Source organism: Hyla sarda, chromosome 6 (assembly GCF_029499605.1).
Source record: "Hyla sarda isolate aHylSar1 chromosome 6, aHylSar1.hap1, whole genome shotgun sequence".
In the NCBI taxonomy this organism is placed as follows: Eukaryota; Metazoa; Chordata; class Amphibia; order Anura; family Hylidae; genus Hyla; species Hyla sarda.
In genome coordinates, this window is record NC_079194.1 from 275,371,606 (window position 1) to 275,392,282 (window position 20,677).

A 20,677-nucleotide genomic window follows, 5' to 3' on the forward strand; every position below is an offset into this window, starting at 1 on the left:
TATATGAGCTCACCTTTCTGAAGCTCTGGTAGAAACACGTTTATCTAAAGGTTAATATGGTGACTTGTTGGGACTAGTAGTGGATACCCAGAGGTCTGGCGGCTTTAACCCTTGCACCATCACACTCTCTCTAGCGTCTTGGCTGGACCGATAGGGTGTGATCGTGACAGGAAGGTTATAAAAGTATAATGTAAAGGGAGACTGTGGAAGATGGCAAAAATGATTTGCTTTGAAAATAGAAAACGCACAACTAAACAAATGGGCGAAAACAGGAGCAAGTGTTTGGGACAGAACTGAAAGAAGTCAACAAAATAAAATAGAAAAGCCATATGAAAATAAACACCTAAACAGAAAGCAACATAAAGTATGAAGTGTGGAGAATTGGATAAAAGTGATATCCAGTAATGAGCCACCAATCTGCATTGGCCAAAAAAAGATGATTCCTGAACTTTTGTCTGGTGCTGTTCTAATGAAACCAATATAGATGGTGCCAGAAGTCAGCAACTTCCCATTCATCTGTAATATGGGGTTGCAGGCATGACTGCAATTATTATCAAGAGGACATAGAATCTTGAAGCACTTTTTTCATTCTATCAATAGAAAATAGATTTGATGATGATGAAGACAGAAAGGACATCTTAAAGTGCTCCATAGGTTCCTTTTTAAAGCTTTTTTTTTTTTTTTTTAGGTTCCTTGAAAATTTATGGTGAAAAAAAAAAAATGGTCCATGACAAGTTAATCTGCCAATCGCTCATCTAGAAACTTGGAACCAGCTTGATAAGGAGCATTGTTTTTTTATTAGTCAGGTCCTTCTTAAAGGGGTACTCCTGTGGAAAACTATAATTTTTTTTTTAATCAACTGGTGCAAGAAAGTTAAACAAATTTGTAAATGACTTCTATATACAAATCTTAATCCTTCCAGTACTTATCAGCTGCAGTATACTACAGAGGAGGTTGAGTTGGTCTTTTCTGTCTGACCACCGTGTTCTCTGCTGCCACCTCTGTCTATGTCAGGAACTGTCCAGAGCAGGAGAGATTTGCTATGGGGATTTGTTCCTGCTCTGGACAGTTCCTGACAGGGACACAGGAATCAGCAGAGAGCACTGTGGTCAGACAGAAAAGAACCATACAACTTATGTGGAGCATACAGCAGCTGATAAGTACTGGAAGGATTAAGAAGCAATAAGTGCTAAGTGAATTTGTGTTGACTATTATAATATTTTATTTTATCAGCATTAATTGATTCCACAACTATTTTCCTCTCCTTGAACTCAAAAACTGTATACCTATAATTGCCATAATTAACTTAAATTTGTTTCGACCACAGCTCGGCTTTCACTTTACCAGAGCTCGTTAGCTGAGCTGTGATTGGTTGCTGTAGGAAAGGGTTCTAACAAGGGTAAGGGGCTGCCTCCATATTGTCCCTGGCAACCCCCAGCAATGCCGACTGGGTAATCAAGGGATTGATTGGCTGTAGGGGTCACAGAGGTGGTCGAGCATTTTATTGCTAAAGCACAGTAAACAAAGATAGTCAAGGAATGCTGATGTAATGTTGAAGAATTTATCAGATGAGTAATTGGTCTTTTTATTATTATTATTTTTATTATCATTTAAAGATCCAAATATGAAACTCAAAAGGCCCTATCTGAATGACCAACCTGAATACAGTGGTCCCTCAACATACGATGGTAATCCGTTCCACATGGACCATCGTTGGTTGAAACCATCGTATGTTGAGGGATCCGTGCAATGTAAAGTATAGGACAGTGGTCTACCTACCATGATCGTATGTCGGGGCCATCGTAGGTCGAGGGGTCACTGTATTTATTTGCCAAACACAAATGGGTTTCGAGACATTCGTCTGTTCATCAGTGTGAAATAGCTATATTATTATTAATACTGTATATATGGTATTTATACCCATGACCCAGTTTTATCCTAATCTCAGAATAGCCAACTAACATCACAATTTTTTTTTTACTCTTTAATTCTTTATTTTTTTTCTTTTGCACAATGGTACAAAGTGTATTTTTTCCCCCCAAGTGATCGAATTACAACAGAGACATGGGTATCATTAAAATAAAAATAATATTTTCAATAATTAAAGAAATGGAATGTGTCAGACCAATCCTGTACTGCTGATAAAGGAGGCCTTGAGTAGACAAGTGTGCATTGTGTGTTATTTTGCCTCCATCTTCTGTATGTAATTGTGCAGCATTGTAAGCCTCCGTCCTTGTGCTGCCTAAGCATTCTCTAAACTAATCTTCCTAGGCCTTTCTAGACATTTTGCGCTAAACATATTTTGTCAATAAGATCTGTACAAATAAGGAACAGTTAGATCGGAGCAGCTAGTCGAAGAAAACGGTTTTGTCAGCCATATTGCAGCTGTTGGGAAGCGAGATACATATTCCCTAAAATATAGTTTGGCATTTTTAACAACCTTCAAGAGTAGTAATCCTAACGTATCAAAGTGTCTCTCCAGTTTATTAGCAAATTTTGCTTTTGAAGGGTAAACCTTACCTGTTTCATTGCTTGACGTTTGCTTTCATAATCTGGATTTTTTTTTCTAACTTACCGTATATACTCGAGTATTAGCCGTTCCGAATATAAGCCGAGGCCCCTAATTTCACCCCAAAAACCTAGGAAAAGTTATTGACTCGAGTGGAGGGGGTGGTCCGGGCCATCCATCTTTGGCCATCTATGCTGCAGGGAACGTCCGTGGGGAGGGTTATTTGTTCCGGGCTGTCCATCTTCACCGGGAGGCCCTCTTCTCTGCTCCAGGCCGGCCACGTACTAGTGACGTTGCAATGACGATGACGCACAGGGACATCCGTGCACAGCAGACGTCTGTGACGTCCCTGCCCATGAACGTCCCTGCGCGGTGGCGTCACTAGTTCGGGGCCAGCCCGGAGCAGAGAAGAGGACCTCCCGGTGAAGATGGACAGCCCGGAACCACTAACCCTCCCCACCGGACGGTCCCTGCAGCATAGATGGCCGAAGATGGATGGCCCGGACCACCCCTCCACTGGTATATATTTTTTTTTTGTTCACTCGAGTATAAGCAGAGGGGGGCATTTTCAGCACAAAAAATCGTGCTGGAAAACTCTGCTTATACTAGAGTATATACGGTACTATATAACAGAGAGTGGCATTGCCAACTTTTCAGTGATGCACCGAATGATGGGGTTGTCTTATTTGGAAGACACTTCTTTATATGTTCATTTAGGGACCTTCTCCTGGTGGACCTGGTCTATCCATGTTTTTTGTGCACAGAAGGAAATGCTCTATTTTCCACTCCCTTAGGTGGAAAATGTATGGCGAGGCGCAATATCCCCCAGTGAGTTTTTATATCACATTGAAACTGTTCTCCGAGTTAGTGCCTTTTTAATGATATGTACTGATGATCTCTAGACATTTATTAAAAATGCCATTTTTATCCACATTACCATCTAAATTATGACAAAAAATATTCTATTTTGCAAGCTGTGCCTATCGTAGGAACTTCTCATTATATTGCTGGTGTCTAAGGTTGAGCAATTTAAGTAAGGAATATCATCCAGTGTTATATTAGAGCTTCTTATTATCATTACATATACTGAATTATTCATGACCTATCACGAGAAGCTCTGGCATTACTATTAATTATCCGGAAGTTAATATCTTTATAGCTTTTGTTCAACAAGTGTCAAACTCTGCTAAGCCCCCGTGCCAGAAGGTTCCACCTTTTATACACAGCAAGAAGCAAAAATGAGAAAACTTTAATTAGTTTATGCCCTATGGAGGGAAAACACGTCTGTGTGACAGCTCCAGCTTTATGTTCGCTCAAATCCGGTATATTTCAACATATGGCCCTTTTACGCTTAGAGGTTAAAGAGGTTTTCCAAACCTTTAAAATAAGCTAAGAATACGTTGAAATGGTATTCTCCTCTTTTAAAGGGGTTAACTGAAAGGGGGGGGGGGGAGGGTTTTCCTTAAAACATAACTAGGATGCTTGCTTAAAGAGGACCTGTGGCCAACCCCCAAAATGTTTAGATTTTACGGTCATTAAATAGCTATGGGTGCCCGATCAAAAACCTTTTACAGTTTCATGACGCACCCTTTTGTTCCTGAGATAGGAGGGTTCATAGTTTGTTTAACAATTCAGGGAATCGGTCAGATGGGCGTGAGCTTAATTTTAATAGCAGTGACACTCCGGTGATGGGTGGGATTATACAGTCAGTCAATGTTATGCATTAAGGGGCGTGCATGCCTAATACACACCCCTGGACTGTATAAACCCACTCAGCACCTGATATTCACTCCCATCTGACTGGTTCCCTGAATTGTTATACAAGCTATAAACCCTCATATCTCAGGAATGGAAGGGCATATCAAGGAAGAAATGCTTGAGACCTATACCTAGCATTAGTATGTCATTTCATCGGATATATAGTACTGATCTTACGAGGGATAATTCTAGCTAGGACACTCCCCCATTCAGATATCAATATTGATAATTGATCTAACAGGCCCAATATGTTGCTGCTCAGCCAATCACTGGCTGAGGCGGACCACCCTTGCAGCTAGTGATTGGCTGAATGGCAGTGTCTTTTTTTTTTTTTCCCCAACTTTAATTTTTATTAAGGTTTTACAATATGAAGTCAGAACATCATGAGATACATTGTAGCATAAAGTTCGAGTCAAAACAAAAAAAAAAAAAAAAAAAAATACCAGGAGAAAGGCAAGGTAAAGCTCATGATAAAAGTCTCAACCGGCAGGCAATGCAGTAACTAGGAATTCTACTAGAGAAATCCCAAGAGGCCCAATACCGGGCTCCAACAGAGCAGTAAAGAACGAATCAAAACCAAACAAGACAAACAAAAACAACATCTGGACTACACAAAAAGGACAAGAGAGAAGGGATAGGGGGGGCGTCCAGAAGAAAAGGGAAGATAGTGTCAAGAAAGACTAAGGAGGCTGCCTATCTAGAAACCTGTCCCAAGGCTCCCAAACAGAAAGAAATAGAGGCAAAGAGTTAAGAGAGCCAGTAAGGTATTCAGGAGAGTGGATTTCCCTGATCCTTGCTATCAGATCAGTCTCCGATGGGGGAAGGGAAAGTTTCCAGCATTTTGCAATCAGGGTTTTGGCTGCCAGAACCATATGCATAAACAATTTCTAATGGTCTCTTGGGTAAGAGTTTGGTGGAGTCCCAAGGGGACCTGAGCTCCCAAGATGTCCAGTAGAATGGCAGTGTCTTATGCAGACAACGCCACTAGATCTCTGGTGAACTTAGTTTCCTTGTGCTGGAGCCCAATACATCACATTGTCACTCAGCCAATCACTTGCAGTAGTATTGTCCCTCCTCAGACAGTAATTCGTTGAGCGACATATTGAGCCCCAGTAAACCCCAGCACCAGTAAGTGGAGCGCAGCAAAGACCACAGGCAGCGATACCAGTAACAGTTTTTTTGTTAAAGCAGGCAACCAAGTCATGTTTTGGGGGAAAAAATTGTTTCTGCCAGACAACCCTTTTATACCCCCGCTACTCCTCAATGGTAGTACAACCATCCATCAAGCTACCTTATCTAATGTGTATAGCCACCTCTAAACTGGGGATAGATTGTCTCTTCTAGTCTACTTAAATTGGATTATATGTTTTACACTGATAATGTCTTATTGTTGCCCACTACACTTTTTTTTCGCCACCATTAAAGGAAAAAGTCTGCTCTCACGATCACATCTTTATCTTCCATGTCTCAAGTTCTTATAGTCCCTGGTAGTGAAGATAGTCTCTGAATAGCGTTGCAGAATCTGTTGGCAAAGTGTAAGCAACTGGATATAATGCATATATGGTGAATAGTAGCTCTTCCTATAAAATGGAGCATTTGTAAACTCTGTACTTTAGTTTTATTGGTTCCCGTAAAGTTTATTGTTGCATGTAATGAAGTATAAGAGATTTTACTCAGTCTTGTTAATCACAAGAAATCATAAAGACTCCCGTATACTCAAGTGAAGTAGTCATGTACTACATATATAGTTTTTATTGCCCTATAATGATAGTTTGTGGTAAAAATAAGGACACAAATAGTTACATATAACATGTTTTCCAAATGAAAAACCTTGGTTAGGAAACTGATCAATATTCTACTGGACAAAAAGCTTTGTGTGAACAGGTTTTACACATTTGTTGCTTTACTGGAAGCTAGTGATAGTATTAAATGGATTATCCTAAGATTAAAAGATCTCTAGCTGATTGGTGGGGGTCAAACCTCTGGGACCTCCACCTATCACTAAAGTCCCTTAAAGGGTAATCCTCTGCTCAGCGTGTGGAACACACTGTTCCAAACGCTGGAGCCAGCGCCGGGAGCTCGTGACTTCATAGCCCCGCCCCCTCATGAAGTCATGCGCTGCCCCCTCAATGCAAGTCTATGGGAGGGGGCGTGGCACTGTCACGCCCCCTCCCATAGACTTGCATTGAAGGGGCGGGCATAATGTAATGAGGGGGCGGGGCTATTATGTCACGAGCTCCCGGCTCCAGCATTCGGAACAGTTTGTTCCAAACGCTGAGCAGCGGAGTACCCCTTTAGGGTGCGGTGCGTTCCCGCCTGGCATATGGGCAGTGTATTTCACGCTTCGCAAAATTTACGGCAGCCGCGGGAAATACGCTGCGTATTCCTTGCTCACTATACACACAGGGCTTTCCGGCGGCAGCCCTATGTGTGTAGTGAGTTTTGGAGGCAGGGCCGTGTGCCGGCGTGACTGACGCGCGACTGCGCCTCCAAAGCTCACTGCACACGTAGAGCTGCCACCGGAAAGCCCTGTGTGTAAGCAAGAAATACGCAGCGTATTTCCCGCTGCTGCCGTAAATTTTGTGCAGTGTGAAATACGCTGCGTATACGCCAGGTGGAAACGCACCCTTAAAATGAATTAAACAAAAGTGCGAATGCCCGGCCTCTTCTCAATTCACTGTGTACATGATATCCAAACATTGGTGAGTGCTGTATTCAGCAATCTCCCAAATGAGGAACACATTTGAAACAATTGACTGCCCTTTTAAAAATAGATGGTGGTCTCAGAGGTCTCCCTCCCACTTATCATAGGATTGGAATATATGGAAAACAAAAACAGACAAGAAGCGCAACTATGTGCCGTTATTCTGGTAGAGCAGGGATAACCACCAGCAACGGAGGGAGAAGTGCTCACCTTTTGGTGTTATGCTAAGAGCACAACACCTAATGAAGCTTGGTACCCAGTTTTTGGGTCTGAAGTCGGAGTGCAGCCTGGATCGTTCCCATCTCTGGGGTAAATCAGGGCGGTCAGGGAATCCACACGAGGAAAGTTGCAGGTGGTAACTTAGAAAAGAACCGATCCTCCTGGCGCTCAACCGATGTAAGGGAATAATCCACTGGGATGGGGAGGCGGGGGTGGGGGTGTCACAAGTACCAGAGTTTAAGAATAACCGTGATATGCCCCCATAACAAGCATCTTAAATGTCTTCACCTCAGGCAGAACCATGTTTAGTGGACTCCCAAACCCCCAACAGGAGAAGCCAATGATGACCAGGTCATCATTGGCTTCTCCTGTTTGGGGTTTAGGAGTCCACTAAACATGGTTCTGCCTGAGATTAAGGAATTTAAGATGCTTGTTATGGGGGCATATCACGGTTATTCTTAAACTCTGGTACTTGTTACCCCCCTCCCCATTCCAGTGGATTATTCCCTTACATAGGTTGAGCACCAGGAAAATCGGTTCTTTTCTAAGTTGCCACCTGCAACTTTCCTCGTGTGACTTATCATAGGATGGGGATAACTGTTAATCTTGGCAAAACCTCTAAACTACTATTGATCAGCTTAGTGTTCCCATGAGGAAATGGCCCTCTAAATGGTATATTGGCATTACTTCTATATGTGGTGTGGGGGATTTTTGACTATTGCTTCTTTTGGTATTCTAAAATGTTGGGTGATATTCTATATGTCTCAAAAAAAGACTTTGCAGATAATCTCCTGGTCCCTATGGATGCAAATGAATGAATCGGGCACTGCTTGTTACGTCAACAATTAAATGAAAAAGAAGGAATGTCTGCAGGACATTTTATTTATTTATTTATATTTTTTATATTCCAGTATATTTTTGTAGTATTTGGAGCATTTTGATTTACATGTTAGAATCCTGAAGACTTGAGACTTGTCGGTGCAGGTCTTATGTAACCATAGGAATGAATAAAAAGTGTATCAAGCTTCTTATAAGCGAGACTGTAGAAGTGTCACACTGTGTGATGCCGTTACAAGACATCGCTATGGTTACAGATTTGATTTACATACATTGATGTTAGGCTTCTTAATCAAAGTGGGGACGCGGACGGTACCTACCACGTGTATAAGCGGGCACCTTGTTTCTGCTGATATTTGGAGAGACTGCCGAACTAAAGCTTATATCGGTATAATATATTACCCAGCACCCACATGGTTAATCATCTGTCGTCTGCGTTCCCTTGTGTAATTCCCTCTTTAGGTGTCTGTGCAGTTCACACTTGTCATTGTTCTCCCGCATGAACAGCACTTGGAAAGCCTTAGCGGTGGGATCCATAAATCATGTGGTTTTTTTTAAGGATACGGCGTTGACAAGCTGCTTTAGCGCAGTATAACCTTGCGTAGACAAATTCCCTGCGTTTGTTTTTTTCTGTAAAATAACATGTCTTTTCATAGTTTTATTACTTTCCTGAACATATCTATTTAGATCTAAGATTTGTGGGTGAGCAGCTTTGGCGACTTGACGTCTACCTTCAGATTTTGAGGCTATTCTTCTATTTAGGATTGTCTTATATAGCAATTCTTAGATCTACTCGTATTACTGAATATGCTGTATCTCCGAGCATCTTAAAGGGGGACTCCAGTGGAAAACTTTTTTTTTTTTAATCAACTGGTGCCAGAAAGTTAAGCAGATTTGTAAATTACTTCTATTAAAAAAATCTTAATCCTTCCAGTACTTATTAGCTGCTGAATACTACAGAGGAAATTCTTTTCTTTTTAAAACACAGAGCTCTCTGATGACATCATGACCACAGTGCTCTCTGCTGACATATCTGTCCATTTTAGGAACTGTCCAGAGCAGCATGATTTCTATGGGGATTTTCTCCTACTCTGGACAGTTCCTAAAATGAAATGAGAGACAAAAAGAAAAACCACACAGGCGCCTAGTGCGTTATCCCAAGATAGCAGTAAAAAATGGAAATGATGGTTAGTATTGTGCTCACCTTGAGCGCAATGAATATGCGCATATCACCCGAAGCAAGGGATACAAACGAGTAGGGGTATCCGAGGGGTGCTGCGAAGCCGAAGGGAGGTGGACGCCAGTGCAGGAATGTCCACCGTGCATGCAATCAGATAGGTAGAAAATCCCTCTTTAGGCGCTGCTTCTCCTAATTGATACACTTGAGTCAGGTAGTCGATTAAAGGTGAATTTTATTTAGACCAATGACGCGTTTCGGGTAATAATCCTTCCACAGATTGGTGTAACTTGTACAAACAACAGACAAGTGTATATACATATAATAAAAGTGCCCCAAATTTGGGCTGGTGAGGTCATAGGGGGAGGGGAAAGACAGGTGATGTAAGTCACGTAATAGAAATGCACCGAACCAGTATATACAATATTCTAATGGTATCAGTAATAAAATGGTGAAGGGACATATGTACAAAAACTAGTATGAACAGGAGAAAATCTTTTTTTATATTTTAAAATTGTTTGTTTTAAAATATAAAAAAAAGATCTCCTGTTCATACTAGTTTTTGTACATATGTCCCTTCACCATTTTATTACTGATACCATTAGAATATTGTATATACTGGTTCGGTCCATTTCTATTACGTGACTTACATCACCTGTCTTTCCCCTCCCCCCTATGACCTCACCAGCCCACATTTTTGCCGCTTTTATTATATGTATATATACCTGTCTGTTGTTTGTACAAGTTACACCAATCTGAGGAAGGGTTATTACCCGAAACGCGTCATTGGTCTAAATAAAATTCACCTTTAATCGACTAGCTGACTCGAGTGTATCCATTGGGAGAAGCAGTGCCTAAAGAGGGATTTTCTACCTATCTGATTGCAGTTCCTAAAATGGACAGAGATGTCAGCAGAGAGCTCTGTGTTCCAAAAAGAAAACCATTTCCTCTGTAGTATTCAGCAGCTAAGAAGTACTGGAAGGATTAAGATATTTTTTAAATAGAAGTCATTTACAAATCGGTTTAACTTTCCAGCGCCAGTTGATTTAAAAAGATAAAAAGTTTTCCACCGGAGTACCCCTTTAAATCTTCCATACTGTCCAACCGCTCCAGAACACGCATTACCTTCTGCCTTTTATGGCACCTCATAGTCACCTGCAGGGCCTATAATATGTTTGGCTAGATCCGTAGCCTTTTTAACGGGATATGACTGCTCTTTATCTTCTTTTCTTTGATTGTATCTATGATCTCCAGTATATTGTACTTGAAAGGTTTTTTTTATTTTTATATCACATATAAGCCAAAGGCATTTTACTTTTATTGTTCTTGGCAAAATGCCTACCCTTTTTGCCTTCAGCGTCTTGTTAGTCCTGTTCGGTATCCGATACCATTACTCTTGTTCAGATCAGAAGTGCATTGTGGGTTGTGCAGTTCACTTATTGAGTAAGGGTAGATTTTCATGATGAATTTTCTTTTTTTACTGAATCCAAGCAGGTAGCCTGGATGCAGACTGAATGGGGCTAACCCACTGCCCAGACTGCCTAGTCCATGAACATAATGGCAGCAATCCAAGGTTATGCCAAAGATTAGAGATGAGCGAACTTACAGTAAATTCGATTCGTCACGAACTTCTCGGCTCGGCAGTTGATGACTTTTCCTGCATAAATTAGTTCAGCTTTCTGGTGCTCCGGTGGGCTGGAAAAGGTGGATACAGTCCTAGGAGACTCTTTCCTAGGACTGTATCCACCTTTTCCAGCCCACCGGAGCACCTGAAGGCTGAACTAATTTACGCAGGAAACTGCCGAGCCGAGAAGTTCGTGACGAATCGAATTTACTGTAAGTTCGCTCATCTCTACCACAGATTCTTATATGAATTTTTCAAGCTGGGGAAAAACAAAAATCATGTGCCCTTTAGGTTTTAAGTACCGTATTTTTCCTCATATAAGACGCGCCGGCATAAAAGACGCACCTAATTTTATAGGATAAAAATCTAGAAAATAAAGATTCCGAACCAAATACAATGAAAAGTATAGGACAGTGATCTTCAACCTGTGGACCTTCAGATGTTGCAAAACTACAACTCCCAGCATGCCCGGACAGCCAACGGCTGTCCGGGCATGCTGGGAGTTGTAGTTTTGCAACAGCTGGAGGTCCGCAGGTTGAAGACCACTAGTATAGGAGGTAATACTCACGTTTCCCCGCCGCTCCGGACCCGTCACCGCTGCCCTGGATGTCGCCTTCCATCGCGGTCGCCGCGTCCCCGTGGTGTCCCCGTCGCTCCGGAACGTCTCTGCTATCCTCGCTATATAGTATCCTCGCTCTCCGTCGCCGCCATTACACCGCTACGCATATGGCTCGTATTGGATGACGGGACGGAGAGCGCCGGCCATGCAGGGGATCCCGGCACGGAGCAGACACCGAGGAGGCAGGTAAGGTCCCTCCCGGTGTCCTGTAAGCTGTTCGGGATGCCGCGATTTAACCGCAGCGGTCCCGAACAGCCCGACTGAACAGCCGGGTTACTGTTATTTTGGCTTCAGACGCGGCGGTCAGCTTTGATCGCCACGTCTGAAGGGTTAATACAGGGCATCACCGCGATCAATGATGTCCTGTATTAGCCGCGGGTCCCGGCCGTTGATGGACGCAGGGACCGCCGCGATAGGCGTGTATTCGCCTTATTACACGCACCAACTTTTCCCCCCCAGTTTTGGGGAAGAAAAAGTGCGTCTTATACGGCGAAAAATATGGTATACCTGTCTTTTTGAGTATTCTGTATTAAAGGGGTATTCCAGGGAAAAAACTTGCATGTCTGATTACAGGGAGCTGGGTCTCGGCATCATCGCAGGTAGAATGGCGCTTGGAGGCGACCCTGGCAGTTTCGCACATGAGGCCGGAAGAAGCATGCACTCACGTGCGAAACTGCCGTCGTAGCCTCTCAGCGCCATTCTACCTGCGCAGATTAGACTCCGTCACGCAACTATCTCCGCTGAGCGGTGACTTCACGTACGTGCTTCTTTATTTGCTCTTATTGATACTTCATACTTTGTGTATGTGCACCCCGCAGGAGATACAGAGTTAGGTTGCTGAGACCACGCTGCATTCCAGTACAGGTGAAGTCTGCCTCTTGTGTGCTCTCCCTTTTCCTATCTTACTGCTGTTAGATTTGTAAATTACTTCTATTAAAAAATCTTAATCCTTCCAATAATTATCAACTGCTGAAGTTGAGTTGTTTTTTTCTGTCTGGCAACAGTGCTCTCTGCTGACATCTCTGCTTGTCTTGGGAACTGCACAGCGTAGAAGAGATTTGCTATGGGGATTTGCTTCTACTCTGGACAGTTCCCGAGACACGTGTCATCAGAGAGCACTTAGACAGAAAAGAACAACTCAACTTCAGCAGCTCATTAGTACTGAAAGGATTAAGATTTTTTTAATAGAAGTAATCTACAAATCTGTTTAACTTTCTGGAGCCAGTTGGTTCCTGGATAACCCCTTTAAACTTGCCAAATGTGCGTCCATAAGTAGTAGCACTAGGCTCTAGGCATTTTTCCCACATTCTGCCTCCGTCTCTAATTTTAGTGGTTCCTAAACTTAATGTGTATAGCCTAGTCACTGATGTCTGCCATATACTTCATACATACAGAAGAGAGAATTATGCTTCCCTATATCTCTAAAGCACAGTTTCAGAAGCAGCAGCAGCATAGAGGACATTATAAAACTGTTCTGAGCAGTATAAGCTGTGAATCAAGAACTGTAGTGACATCTTATACTTTTCCTCCTTTCTTCTTCATATAGTTCTATAAGTAGCATGTATACTGATCCCCCTTAGTGAACTATGAGTCAATCTTATAAATCCAAGACTGATATGATCAATTTTTCAGAGTACATAATGCGTTTCGGGTGTTTGATTTTAGATTATATTCCCTAACTACTCCTAACACCTGAGCTGAGCTTTAAAAAGCTGTGTATCATACTTTTCCCCTTGCTCACATTGTGTGAGCTCCCGGCAGGAGAAAGTGGGCGTTCCCCAGCAGGCGCGAGATCACTGAAGCCTGCGAGAGCTGTGCCTCACCATGCCCTGCACACACTTCCTGAGTTTGGTCTCCTGCCAGGACGGCTACTAACTGTTTGACTTACGCAGGGAACAGAGCCACCTATTGGCCGTTTGAAAACATATAAAGGTTGAAAATTATAATAGCAAGTAAATAGCAAATTGTCTTATAATTACATAAGGAACAATATATTAAAAGTTTGCCTTGGTGACAGATACTCTTTAATAGCCTGATAAATGGAGAATGAGGCATATTTCTCTGATAAGATACAAGTTTTTTACATTACATTGAATATACTGTTTGTTTCTTAATGATTTGTTGTAATAACCGTGACCATTCAAATAAGGGATGAAAGAAAAAATGACAAACTATGACAACAGGTGGAAATTCTACAAAGACTAGGTGAAGTTTTCAGAGCTTAAAGGGGTATTCCAGGCCAAAACTTTTTTAATATATCAACTGGCTCCGGAAAGTTAAACAGATTTGTAAATTACTTCTATTAAAAAATCTTAATCCTTCCAATAGTTATTAGCTTCTGAAGTTGAGTTGTTGTTTTCTGTCTAACTGCTCTCTGATGACTCACTTCCCGGGAGCTGTGCAGCTCCTATGGGGATATTCTCCCATCATGCACAGCTCCCGGGACGTGACATCATCATTGAGCAGTTAGACAGAAAACTTCAGAAGATAATAACTATTGGAAGGATTAAGATTTTTTTATAGAAGTAATTTACAAATCTGTTTAACTTTCCGGAGCCAGTTGATATATATAAAAAAGGTTTTGCCTGGAATACCCCTTTAATGGTCCAAGAAGTATATGAACGCTAGAGTTACTGTATGTATGGAAGATCACTTTACTCCAAGCTTGTGTATTTGTTTAGTGTACACATAATATTTAAAGGGGTTATTGAGGGAAAAACTTTTTTTTATATATATCAACTGGCACCAGAAAGTTAAACAGATTTGTAAATTACTTCTATTAAATTTTTTTTAATCCTTTCACTACTTATGAGCTTCTGAAGTTATGGTTGTTCTTTTCTGTCTAAGTGCTCTCTGATGACACGTGTCCCGGGAACCGCCCAGTTTAGAAGAGGTTTGCGATGGGGATTTGCTTTTAAACTGGGTGGTTCCCGAGACACGTGTCATCAGAGAGCACTTAGACAGAAAAGAACAACCGTAACTTTAGAAGTTCAGAAGTACTGAAAGGATTAAGATTTTTTAATAGAAGTAATTTACAAATCTGTTTAACTTTCTGATGCCAGTTGATATATATAAGAAAAACTTTTTTTTCCCGGAATACCCCTTTAAATGCATGGGATGGAGTGGTAAAATATTTCTTCTTACCTATTTACCTAGATGCAGTCTCACGGGGCAATCGCAGATTATTTTACTCACTGATTTTTTATTCTTCCCGTTGCAGGTGTTTCGGAGCGGCGAGGGTATGGGTATCCGATTGGACAGTGCATCAGCCTTCCAAGGAGCGGTGATATCCCCACACTATGACTCCCTTCTAGTCAAGGTCATTGCACACGGGAAAGATCATCAAGTGGCAGCTACCAAAATGAGCAGAGCGCTGGCAGAATTCCGAATCCGTGGCGTGAAGGTAGGACTGACCTAGCACCCAGATCCAATATCATTGTATTTTCTCTCTCCTTGTGCAGTGTTGACAAGACCACTAAGTAGTACTGAATCCCGAGGGACAGCCTGCTGTAGGAAAGCTGTTATATTAAAATGGAGAAAGGTGATAGCTGGGTATTTTAAGAAAGGAGACGGATCAAAAATCATTTAGGAATCATGGAGGGTTTTTTATACACAGGCACATTTACGCTGAAAGGTCGTTTTTACAAGAGTGCTTTACAGCAGAGCTAGCAGCACAGCGGCGTCACAGAATACTGCTTGAAAGTAACAATGTGTATACTGCATTAGAAATAGGACAGTGCTATCTATAGAATTTATTCTGAGAAATGATCATGGCTCTATGGCAACTTTTATGCTACAGAGCTATTTTTCCTCTTTTCTGTTTCCACTCTTCACCCCTACCCCTTTTATCCCTATTCATTAAAAGAAAAAAATAAATACCATATATATATATATATATATATCTCATAAATTGCCCACTAAATATTCTATAAATGATACATTTCTCTGATTATAAATAATTTTTTTCATAGTTTACCACTTTATTACCGTATATACTCTAGTATAAGCCGAGTTTTTCAGCATGATTTTTCCATCGGCTGTCCGTGCATGCTGGGAGTTGTAGTTTTGAATCTGGAGGTCCGCAGGTTGAAGACCACTGCCGGGCCTTCGTCATCATCATCCAGATCCCCCCTTTAGTTTTCTACTCACCTCCCCTTGGTGGGAAGGAAGGGTGAGCTGGTCCGGGCCATCTATGCTGCAGGGACCGTCCGGTGGGGAGGGTTAGTCGTTCGGGGCTGTCCATCTTCACCGGGAGGCCTTCTTCTCTGCTCCAGGCCCGGCCCCGGACTAGTGACGTTGCCTTGACGACAAAGCACAGGGACGTCCCTGCGCATGAACGTCCCTGTACGTCGTCGTCAAGGCAACATCACTGGTCCGGGCCCGGAGCGGAGAAGAGAGCCTCCTGGTGAAGATGGACAGCCCGGAACGACTATCCCTCCCCACCGGACGGTCCCTTCACCATAGATGGCCCGGACCAGCTCACCCTTCCTTCCCACCGAGGGGAGGTGAATAGAAAACTAAAGGGGTGGTCTGGATGATGACGAAGGCCGCAGTGGTCTTCAACCTGCGGACCTCCAGATGTTGCAAAACTACAACTCCCAGCATGCCCGGACAGCCGATGGCTGTCCGTGCATGCTGGGAGTTGTAGCTTTGCAACATCTGGAGGTCCGCAGGTTGAAGACCACTGATTGAAGGGATTGACAGGCGGTGAAGTGGGGGGATGATGATGATGATGACAGGGTGGTGATGAGGGGGGTGATGATGACAGGGTGATGATGACAGGGTGATGTTGACGGGGGTCTGGATGATGACAGGGTGATGATGACTGGGGTCTGGATGATTACATGGGGGGATGATGCATTTCCCACCCTAGGCTTATAGTCGAGTCAATAACTTTTCCTGGGTTTTTGGGGTGAAATTAGGGGCCTCGGCTTATATTAGAGTCGGCTTATACTCGAGTATTTACGGTTCTTCTTCATTCCATAATAAAGGGTGGCCCATTAGTCATCCATTTATAAGCCATTACTTTCTTAGCTTTAGACTTACATAGTACCCATCTCCCTCATGGCTCTATATGTACCAGGGATATAGTCTTAGGGTTAACCATTGTCCTGACAGAGGTCAGAAGTATGTTCTCCAAAACACCTGCATACTTTTTTTTCCTATATAGAGAAGTGCAGTATGTAAAAACAGAAAGTTAGAAATCTTTGCTAATTTGTTGAAAAGGAAAAACAGAAATCTTGCAGTGACATAAGTATTCAGACCCTTTACTCAGTACTTAGTTGAAGCTCCTTTCAAGGATTACAGCTTCCAGTCTTCTTGGGTATAATGACATAAGGTTTGTACACCTGATGTGGGGATTTTCTTCTATTCTTCTCTGTCAGGCTCGATGGGGACCGTCGGGGCTCTGGCTGGGCCGCTCAGAGATATTCATAGAGTTGTCCCTACACCACTTCGGTGTAGTCTAGGCTGTGTTCAGGGTCATTGTCTTGTTAGGTCTATGCACTCTACGGAATCTCCGCCCGGATAAACGCTAGGACCATGTAGATATTGCCATAGCCAACAATGAATTCCGCTCTGTATTCCACCAAAAGAATGAACTTGTTCATTTTTTCAACGGGTGAATTTCAGCAGCAGAAATTCTGTGGTGTGCACTGTGCAGCTGAATCCCATTGATAGCGTTGGGACTCTCCATTGGCATTTCTTGCTCCGGAAATTCCATAGTGTGCACGGACCCTTAAAGGGGTTATCCAGGAAAAAACTTTTTTTTATTTATCAACTGGCTCCAGAAAGTTAAACAGATTTGTAAATTACATCTATTAAAAAATCTTAATCCTTTCAGTACTTATGAGCTTCTGAAGTTAAGGTTGTTCTTTTCTGTCTAAGTGCTCTCTGATGACACGTCTCTGGAACCACCCAGTTTAGACGCAAATCCCCAAAGCAAACCTCTTCTAAACTGGGCGGTTCCTGAGACACGTGTCATCAGAGAGCACTTTCTGCCTCTCTACAACCTTAACTTCAGAAGCTCATAAGTACTGAAAGGATTAAGATTTTTTAATTGAAGTAATTTACAAATCTGTTTAACTTTCTGGAGCCAGTTGATAAATAATTTTTATTTTTTTTCCAGGATAACCCCTTTAAGAAGATGAATCTTTGGCCCATTCTAAACCACAGAGCACTCTGGATAAGGTTTTTATTAAGAATATCCCTGTACTTTGCTTTCTTTGCCTATCTGCGCACAGGCCTCTATTTTACTATTGTGATGTATGTTTACTCCTTTGTTTAGTAAAAAAAAAAAAAAAAAAATGATTTATAAAAGAAAATAATGGATATCCCTGTACTCTCATTAATTTGGCTTTCCCTTAACTCTGACCTACCTCCCTGCCCGAGCTACTTAAAAACACTTCAGTCTTGGTTTCATCCAGAGGCCTTAGGCCAAACTCAAACATGAGGCCCTCACTGACTAGTAGATATCATGGCATAGTGTGGGTTGGCATCACCCACGGCATGGCAAAGTGTTGTGCCATCAATGAATACTTTCTCCACATTTCTGAGATTGATCCGGTCGTTCTAGATACAGATAACAGTGCCAAGTCACAGAGTTAGTCACGACAGCTGCTCCAGATTTACAGTTCTGTATTATTTTTAACCTCTTTTTTGCACCTAATGGAAATGCTTCCTAATGAACATTTGTGCCTTTACATACAATTATGCAAAATACAAGATCTCAGAATCTTTAAAATGTACATAAATGTCCTAAACCGACAACAGGCAACTGAGATGTCAGCCTAGTGCCAGGAAGTGTAACAGTGGTACTCACCACTATGTGTCCGACCTGCAAGGTGCTGTGAGGTGCAGAAGGCACTGCTGCCCTTCCCTCTCCTGCTGCTTCGTACCTTTGAGCCCTATAAATACCTAATCACCTACCTCCCAGAGACTCCTTATATTTTCCCTCATTATGGACCTCTCCTTTTTATCCTCCTTTAATGGGTGCCCTCTCTGTGCCCTCACATAGACTATCCAGTCTCCCCCTTATATATGCCCCGCCCATATAAAATCCCTCCTCGCCTTCAGTCCCCCCTTGTAGACACCTCCTCTCTCCTTTTTATAGACACATTTTCTCCTCTGCTACCCCTTACATAAAGCCCTCTTCTCCTCCTGTACCCCCTTAAATACCATCATGTACCCTCTTATGAAGCCATCCTCTCCTCTTGCCTCCCTTTTAAAGGGTACCTTTCATCAAAAAAAACTTTTGATATATTATAGATTAATGTATGTAGAATAACTTTCCAATAGCGTGCTATTAAAAAATATGCTTCTTTCTATTTAATTTTCCACTTTGAAAAAGTGACCACTAGGGGTCTCCCTACCAGTCCTTTTTTATAGATTTCAGACTCATGCTGGAGTCCTAAATCTCAGACTGTATCCGGAACACACACAAACTCACCACTGCTCGCTGCCAGGGAGCAATGTTGCGCTTGTCTGTGTCCCGGCTGCAGTCTGAGATTTAGGATTCCAGCATGAGTCTGAAATCTATAAAAAGGGGCTGGTAGGGAGACCCCTAGTGGTCACTTTTTCAAAGTGGAAAATTAAATAGAAAGAAGCAGATTTTTTAATAACATGCTATTGGAAAGTTATTCTGCATACATTAATCTATAATATATCAAAAGTTTTTTTGAAAAGTACCCTTTAAAGCCTCAAATCCCCATTAATCTGACTGCTCTTCTTCTGTCCTTGCTCCCTTTAATATGCCTGCTGTCTCTTGCTTCTTGCCACTCTCCCCCTGGCTGTGCTGTCTCCCCACCTGCAGTCAGATACTCGTGGTCCACTTTCTGTTGCAGCTTTGGAGGTGCTGCCCATCCTTTTCTCCTTCTCCCGGGCACAGAACAGCACAGGACTTCTTATACAAGCTGAGCGCAATGACACAGTAAGAGCTGCGGAGCTGTAGTATAAGTACAGGAGTGGGGAATCTTGTTCCCTGCTCTTGTACAAAAATAAGTGATAACAATGAGAGGCAGTTGCCACTCATTTTACTTTTTTAGGTGGGGCCAGGTAGGCAGCCACGAAGCCTTAGGTGGCCGCCTAACCCGCCTAATGTTAGAGCCGCCTCTGATTTCATCAGCAGTGAGACATTACAGACAGGACTGTGTCTTTCCAAATAATGTCCAATTAACTAAATCTATCACAGATGGACTCAAGGTGAAGAAACCTCTTAAATGTTCAGGAGAAGTGGAAGTGGAGCTAAATTTCAAGTGTCATAACTCCAAGGGTCTAAATACTTTTGTTCATGTGAAATTTTAGTTTTTAACAAGACTGCAACATAACAAAATGTGAAAAAACTAAAAGCTTTTCAAATGTGGTGTACTTGGAGAACACTCCAAATGAATACATGTGACATTAGTGTAAGACGTGGAGTGTTTATAGCCTAACAAACATTTTACACAACATTGATTTTATAAAGCTGTTTCATTTATCACCTCAATCAGATGTCAAACATATGCATAGAGTCCAAATCTGAATCTTTACACCTTGTAAAATCTTTTCACATTTTTTTACCATACCACTGCTACAATAATGGTTGCATCCACTTCACATACCACCACAGACACATAAAGCCATACTAATAGGGCAGAACACCATGATCGGGAGTCATTTACACAAATACTTACAGTTGATGATCTACCTTTGGATGAGGATGGGAAAATTGGGTCGGGTGGATTTCTGTAACTAGCTCATAAGCTCATTGCCCATTATTGGATTCAATCTGCCCCCCTCCCCCTAAGGGGAATTTGTTAACAAGGCGAATGTGATGTTGTGTCTATAAATCACAAGGGGGATCATGTCAAACTAATTCTATAGATTCTTTGACTGGGTGACAAAATAATAGATGGCAGAGGTGCAGTAGACATCGCTTATCTAGATTTTAGTAAGGCCTTTGACACTGACTCACATATTGAGTATATTAAGTATGTTCACATGAAGTATATTCGGAACAAGGTCTTACCAACGGGAACCTCAGGGATCTGTACTGGAACACGTTTTGTTTAATATCTTTACTAGTGATATTGCAGAAGGTCTGGATAGTAAGGTATTGGTCTTTTTGCTGATGCCACAAACAGGATTGATGTTCTTGGAGGGATACACCCAACTGGTTTTGGATAAACTAGAAAAATGGTCAGAACTCAGAGGGTCAGACTTTATATATATATATATATATATATATATATATA

At 42.1% G+C, this 20,677-nt stretch overlaps 1 protein-coding gene across 2 annotated transcripts in view; it reads left to right on the plus strand.

Moving 5' to 3' along the window:
• The window catches only part of PC (pyruvate carboxylase), a 537,865-nt gene that overhangs the window by 423,406 nt on the left and 93,782 nt on the right, over positions 1-20,677 (plus strand). For both annotated transcript variants that reach the window (XM_056527381.1, XM_056527380.1), the window contains exon 10: positions 14,668-14,850. In XM_056527381.1, coding sequence (XP_056383356.1) covers positions 14,668-14,850 — 183 coding nt within the window. The remainder of the gene's footprint in view (positions 1-14,667; positions 14,851-20,677) is intronic.